The 7,755-nt window shown below is 34.1% G+C and overlaps 1 protein-coding gene across 1 annotated transcript; it reads right to left on the bottom strand.

Annotated features, from left to right (window-relative positions):
- Positions 1–1,995: 1,995 nt before the first annotated feature.
- LOC133861414 (uncharacterized) lies at positions 1,996–3,270 on the bottom strand. The gene has a single exon (XM_062297208.1). The coding sequence runs from the start codon at positions 3,268–3,270 to the stop codon at positions 1,996–1,998; it is 1,275 nt and encodes a 424-aa protein (XP_062153192.1).
- Between the last annotated feature and the right edge of the window lie 4,485 nt (positions 3,271–7,755).

Below are 7,755 nucleotides of genomic sequence, written 5' to 3'. Positions count from 1 at the left end.
CTCTTCTCTAATGGGTACTTGATATTTTCTTGCTTTGGGTATGGCTGGTTTCTGGAATTCACCCTGGTGCCTTGGGTCGATTGAATGCATGGGCATCAACAAAAATCTTAATTATGAGTTGAAAACGAGCAAGAAAAACTTCATTAGCTGATTATTTGCTTGGAAGAGGGATGCATGAAGTGGTAACAGATAAAGACAGATGATGATTAATAAAACTTGAAGAAAGGGTTATGTACGGTAAAATTGCTGCTTTAGCGAAAAGAAAAATTTCTTCTGTTCCTAAAACAGTCAATACAGGCGTTAGGAACCTCCATAGTTTCCGGTTTCCCCTCATCTCCTCCTCCACGTTGCAGCTAGCCTTCTCTTCCATTGCCACTTTGAAAAACTCTTACGCCGCATTGCAGTTTCTCATCTCCACGTTAAAGCCATGCCCAATGCTTCAGAAAAATACTGTCACATGCCTTGCCCAACTCTGCCTTCTCCTTCCTATTTAAACCCAAACGGGCCCTTCTTCTCCACACATTATCTTCAGTAGCAAGCAAATATAAGAAATTAAAGAACCCACCAGGTATCTCTTCTTCTCTGTTTTCTTTTAAGAGTTTAATTGCTTTGCTTAAGTGATTGTATTCGGGTCATTCTGGGTTTTGTGATTTTGGATTGGTGAACAATTTTCTGGAGAAAACTGGATGGGTATCGGAAATTATTGGGTGTTCTTGATTCTGTAATGAACTTTCTTGTTTTTGGATTTTGTTTGTGTATTTTGTAATCTAAAAGATAGAGAAAAGAACGGAAATTGAATGAAGAATACGTAGATTATTGGATTGAAGATAGAATAGGCTGATTCGAGCTCAGCCAAAGCTCTAAGAATGGATGATTCGAGCTCACCCAAAAAGGTTCCAAGATTATAATTCATAAGAAAACACTTCAACACTTTTGATAACTTTTCTTTCTCATACATTGAGCTTTTTATACTTTGAACCTACGTCTGCTAACTAACTAACAAAAGCTTAACTATTTAACTAACAAAAGTCTAGTCTTATTATTACAGTTATATCCTTTATACTATTATATTCCTTACATTACCCACTCCTTCAAAACACCTTGTCCACGAGGTGAGGGTAAAAAGGAAAATTATTGTTGCGACTTCAGCGACTTGTCATCTTCGCTTATGGTAACTCCATGAAAGAAAAAAGAAAAATTGAAGTGCACGATTACACTTCCAAAATACAAAACGGTGTGTTTTGCTTGGCTGTATCCCAACTTCCTGCCAGGTACTCACTTTTACTTCTGCTTCCGTCTACTACTCAAGCACGTCTCCACGTTGAAAAATACCCAGTCGGTCTTTTTGCTAATTATAATCAGCCCGTTAGGAGCTAGCCATGCTCAATTGAACCAGGACTGAAACTTTCCCAAAAACCACTTCCTCTAGAATTCTCTAATGCTTAGCTAAATCCCAACTTCAACGTACTGTTACCCCCTGCCAGGTGTTCATTTTTACTTCTGTTTCCATCTGCTCATGCACGTTGCCACACTGCCCAACATTTGAACACCTTGACTGCCCAACACATCACTTGACACACACACTGCTCAAGGCTAGTCGATTCAAACACTGAACTTGACCCTTCACATTGATGAACAAAGGATCCTCCTGTGACTCAAACTTTGCATTAAACATGTGCATTCGGACCATCTGGAAGTTGTCTCTTCTCCATGGAACTCTGCCGTATAAAGAATGACATGAAGAAACCTAACTTCAGTCCCAGTTGATTCAGTTCCATTGTAACTTGACTTCTTCATCTTCTTCCAACGTGAGCCTCTTAAACTGTGCATCCAACATCATCCGGTACAAGAGATTGTAAAGCCAGTGGTAGAAACGAATGTGAAAAATTTCCAACGCCATCTATGCTTCCACATAACAAAAATCACCCAATCTTCCTTCAAGGATTGAAACACAAAAAGGCGCAAAATATGCATCACACTCTTCTGCTTCGTTTCCTAGCACCGACGCAGCTCTTGATTCGTCTCAAAAATCCAGCAACCACACTCAAAGAATAAGGATTTTTTACCTAGATCAAAGCTCCATCTGCCACCCCAAAAGAAGAAGATCGTAGCTTCAATCTCGGTGGAAAAATTTAAAGCTTCATCATCCTGCTTACGAACTGGATGTACCTTCTTCAACTCCATGGTTTCGATTTTTGGATATGGGTCAATAAACTCATCGTTCTTCATTTGCCCATTTTTTGGTTCTTGAATTTCCTTACCATCAACTTCTTCTAACTTTCCAATTGTCCTTTTTTCAGAAAATTTGTTTATGCCATCCTCCAAAATTTCAGGTTCTTGAAAATACCCTGATTCTTGTTCTTCTTCAAGTTCTTGAAAATTCCTGATTTCTCTTCTCCCTAGAATTTCATCTTTATATAGCATAGGCTCAAGAACATAGTCCAATTTGCAGGTCACCGTTTGCTGGTCATTGCTCTTCAGTAAATTAGGAATTTCGACTGCATCTTCTTGTGTAACATCTTGCGAATTCACAACACAGTTGTCCCCTTTGCTGAAGTACTCACGCAATTTCTCCATAGCCTGGCATAATTCCTCATCAATTTGCCTCCTTCGTAAAATCTGTTGTTGCACTTTTTGGTTTGCTTCCTCTTCTTTTTGCATTTCCTTTACTTCTTGTATTACCTTCCGGAACTGGTATTCTGCTTCACGAAGTCTTTGAATTTCTTCCTGTTCTTCTTGTATTTCCTTTCGGAACTGGTACTTCAATTTGCTAACAAATGATTCCCAATTGCCAATCAACCCCCATCGTTCAACGTTCCCAAACCAAATGGCAGCTTCCCCTCTCATGTGAAATACAGCAATGGGAATTCGGTCCCAAACTGGAGTTCGATAATATTCAAAGAACGTGTTTGCCTTAAAAAGCCAGGTATTAGGATTTTTACCTGTAAATCTTGGAAATTCCAATCTTGCAGGGCGGGGTTTTTGGTTTCTTTCCCATTGATCCTCATCATACCTTCTGCCAAACCTTCTTTTTTCATAACAATGTTGTTGCTGTCGCCAGTGAGGATCCTCTTCTTCATTTTGTCTTTCGTTCTTTCTTCTTTCGTCAGAATACGTGTTTTGGAATTGCATTCTTGGATTTCTTGCGTGTCTTTCATTTTGATTTACAGGACTTCCTGATTCCTTCTTTCTTGCACTCCAAGTGTGCTCCATGGATTGCCTTTGATCCTGTTGCCAGCTTGGATGTATATTTCTTCTAATTGTCGTCATTGTTGAATCGAACGGCTCCGATACCTATTGTAATGAAAATGTTTCTTTTTGGAATTTTTGTAGATATATTTGTGATGGAAGATTAGAAATGGGTAGAGAAAGAAATGAAATTGTATTGAATTATTGAAAGATAGGCTGATTCGAGTTCAGCAAGACTCCATTACAGGGAGATTTGAGCTCTTCCCTTAGCTCCAAGGAACAGTTTCAAAACTCTTCATACAATCGATAACCCAACCCACTGATATATTGGGCTTTTATACCCCTTCTTTTTTCCTAACAAATCTACTAACCCAAACCCATAAGATGTGTTACAATCCAAGCCCAACAAGATAAAACTGTGTGTATTACAATTGGATAAAACGGTGCGTATAACTTATTAACAAAAAAAAAAAATTGTTTCTTTGAGACCCAATTAGAAAATCATGTTACCCATAGAATATGAATAGCACTTTTTAAACATACCCATTACATTAAACCTCTTAGCTTGTGAAAAAACTTGAAGAGAAATCATAAATAACACCTCCTTGCAAACTCACGTGTATATGCTATATGTGTTCTTAAAAAATTGCTTTTCTTTTATTACCCACATGATTTATGATTTATGGAATTTTAAAGTTTTGCACCAAGGATCAGATATGTAAAACTTCTCTGTAATTTGATACTATTAAAACTTAATATCTTGATTGTTATTAATTGGACTATATTATACTCTTGTAGTTCTTTAAATTAAATCTGTAATAGGATTGTATAAAAGTCACTATATTCTGTTTTGAAGGATTATTAAAGTACTTAACTCTAGTATTTGCTACCAACTTAAAATACAAAAAAAAAAAAAAAAAACAAAAACAAAAAAAAAAAAAAAAAAAAAACAAAACAAACTGATCATGTTAAATCTTGTCCTGTAATGTCTTTTATATATGAAATGACTAGTTGTGGACAAGTTCTCAAATCCTAGATTCCTTATCAACTACAAAATCTTATCTTAAGCATAATCAAAGAGAAGATACATAGATACACTGAACGTAGGATATATCATTGTCTGAAGTTATAAAACACTAGAGTCATTTTCATGCACGCGGAAATAGTAAATCAATTTCTTTGTCCTATATGATATTTAGATTTGAAGAAGTTGGGATTATCGCTTTCTGTTATTTGAAGTTATTATTCTTACTTTCCTGTGTCATCACATAAATTGGTATATATATGTTTAAATTTAACATATTGTACAAGTTATAGGTACACGTAAGTCCCCTAGTTTTTAGCTTAAGAAATCATTTTAAAGTATTAGTACGAAAGATTATTTTATATGACAATATCTTACAAAACATTGGTTGATGCTTGCTGATAAGACAATAGTCTTTTAGTTAATTCAATATTTTGTACACCAAAATTTACTAATCTTTGGAATATCCTTTAGATTTATTTTTGTGATCCAATTTATGAAGGAAGTACTAGTCGCATTCAAAAAGCACCAGGTAAGGGAACACAACTTTAAAAACTCCGACCTTATTTTATTAAAAACTTATTTTTCCAAAAAGAAGGTCGAGGATATTTTTCCAAAACCTTAATATTACCTAACCTTTATTTTACTTATGATGATTCTCCTATGGCAAAGTATGATTGAGGATCTATGTGATGATGGAGAAGATTTAAAGCTTTCAAAAAATGTTTATGTTATACATGAATGAATGTTAATGAAATGATCCTTCTTACATGAATGTATGTTTTTTGCGCATCACACAAAGTATTATCCCACGGTACCATAATGATATGATTCGGATCTTATGATGATGATGGGTAGCGAGGCGACCACACCAAAAGAAGCTATCGGCCAGAGGGTCCTCACCTAGGGAGTTTCCTAACCTGGTAGCTCTTCCCTATGACGACAGGATGAGCCTATGGGTCTTTTGGGATCAGTCATTTGGACGAGCCTAACGTGCGCCGCTCATGATAAAAATGCGGAAGTGGGCCAGTGGTAGATAAAACTTACATGCTATGAATGAAGAATACATATATATAATTCTTATTTGTTATAATATTTTTATCTGTAAACTATTCAAAGCACACATAAACCCACTGGCCCAAAAGTCTTGGTTGTCATAGGTTGCCACACCCAATGGTATTCCACCCAAAAGTACAATGATACGCAGAGTCATCTTAAAAAAAATTTAATAGTACTTCCTTCGTAAATTGGATCACAAAAATAGATTTAGAGGATATTCCAAAGATAGTAAATTTTGGTGTACAAAATATTGAATTAACTAAAAGACTTGTATTTTCAGCAAGCATCAACTAATGTTTTGTAAGATATTATCATATAAAATAATCCCTCGTACAAACACTTTAAAATGATTTCTTAAGCTAAAAATTAGGAGACTTATGTGTACCTATAACTTGTACAATATGTTGAATCTAAACATATATATGCCAATTTATGTGATGACACAGGAGAGCAAGATTAATAACTTTAAATAACACAAAACCATAATCCCGACTTCTTCAAATCTAAATATCATATATGATAAAGAAATTGATTTACTATTTCAGCGTGCATGAAAATTACTCTAGTATTTTATAACTTTAGACAATGATATATCCTACGTTCAGTATATCTATGTATCCTTGATTATGCTTAGAATAATATTTTGAAGTTGACAAGGAATCTAGGATTTGAGAACTTGTCCACAACTAGTCATTTCATATATAAAAGACATTACAGAACAAGATTTAACATGATAAGTTTTTTATTTTTTTTTTTTATCTTTTTTATTTTTTTTTTTTGTATTTTAAGTTAGTAGCAAATACTAGATCTAAGTACTTTAATAATCCTTCAAAATAGAAAATAGTGAGTCTTATACAATCCTATTACAGATTTAATTGAAAGGACTACAAGGGTATAACAATATAACATAGTCCCATTAATAACAATTCAAATATTAAAGCCTCGTTTAGTTTGCTGAATGAATATTTCATTGGGAAAATAAATAGTCATTCTGAATAAAAGAGAGTGGAATTGAATGATTATTCCTAATCTTTAGTTTGGTAACAACACATACATTTTAATTGGAATCCAATCAAAATTACTAAAAAAACTCCACATTATTTTTTTAAAAAAATAAAAACTTAAATTAAAAAAAAAAAAATGGTGGATGGCCGCAACCACCCCTATTGAGAATCGAGGGTGGCCTGTGCCACCCCCAATTGCTCTTGGGGTGGTGCGACCACCCTCGGTAGGGGGTTTGGGTTTCTATTTTTCTCTTTCTTTCTTTTTTTTGTCCATTCCTATTGGAATAGCTATTCGTCTCATTTTTTAGAGGAATCGGTGTTCCTCTTCGTAAGGGAATAGTTATTCCAATGAGAATAACTATTCCAATGAATAGATCTTTACCAAACAAAAGAATAATTATTCATATGGAATAGTCATTCCATTCTAAGAGTCTATTCCACGAATTAAACGAGGACTAAATCTTTATAGTATCAAATTACAGAGAAGTTTTACATATATGATCCTCAGTGCAAAACTTTAAAATTCCACAGAAACTCTCTTTAATCTGTGTGTAATACTTTTAAATTCATAATCAAACTAATCCACAACCCATTCTAATATACTTTTAATCAAAATAACTCAAAACTTTTCCTTATAAGATCAACCAAAATGAAGCCCACATAATTAATACTCATATGGCTATAATCTGGAAAAGTTCAAGCAATTAACATCCCAACATTCTGCAATATTTGGTTATAATCATTGGAAAGAATAAATAAGACCACAATGCCCCAACCGATTTTAAGCTCCAAGCAATCCCAAAATTTTTCACAACATCAACCTAAAACACCTTACCCATTTGGTTTTTCTTCTATGATCAGTACATGTTTACCAACAAACCAACAGAATAATCAAACCAGAATTTTTGGTACCCATTAACTAGAATTTAAGCAACATTAATCGGATCCCATTCAACGTACATCTGCATAGCTTTTCTCAGGTACAATTATTGCCTAATCCCATAATGATGACCTTACATCCATAGAAGGTAATTATAAGATTCGCTAGACAAATTTCGAGGAAGAAATTTTTGTAAGGAAGGAAGGATATAATACCTCAGAAAAATTCAGAATATTTTTAGCATCATTAGAAAAGACTAAATGATTTTTTTTTTGGTATTTCTTTTGAATTCTCTTCTAATGCTCGTATAAATTTTTATATTATTATTATTATTTTTTTTTTTTTTTAAAAAAAAAAAAAAAAAAAAAAAAGGAGAAAGAAGAAGAAGAAGATAGAATTATTATCCAATTTTCTTGGACGGTGTCGTTTGATTAAGGAAACAAAATTTTGTTTTTAAACCACACGCATGCCTTTTTTCCACCTTTCAGTTCTATCGCGACAGATTGGATTTTCTCCCCTTACACGTTGCAGAGAATAATTGAAGCCATGCATCGCCACTTTTCAATTTTCTTCCCCCGCGCGTCTAAAAGCCTTCGACA

Source organism: Alnus glutinosa, chromosome 1 (genome assembly GCF_958979055.1).
Source record: "Alnus glutinosa chromosome 1, dhAlnGlut1.1, whole genome shotgun sequence".
In the NCBI taxonomy this organism is placed as follows: domain Eukaryota; kingdom Viridiplantae; phylum Streptophyta; class Magnoliopsida; order Fagales; family Betulaceae; genus Alnus; species Alnus glutinosa.
This window is presented reverse-complemented; position numbering and strand designations above follow the sequence as displayed.

Excerpts from the sequence above, each read along its gene's own strand:
- LOC133861414 (XM_062297208.1), bottom strand. The coding sequence starts at position 3,270 with ATGACGACAATTAGAAGAAATATACATCCAAGCTGGCAACAGGATCAA.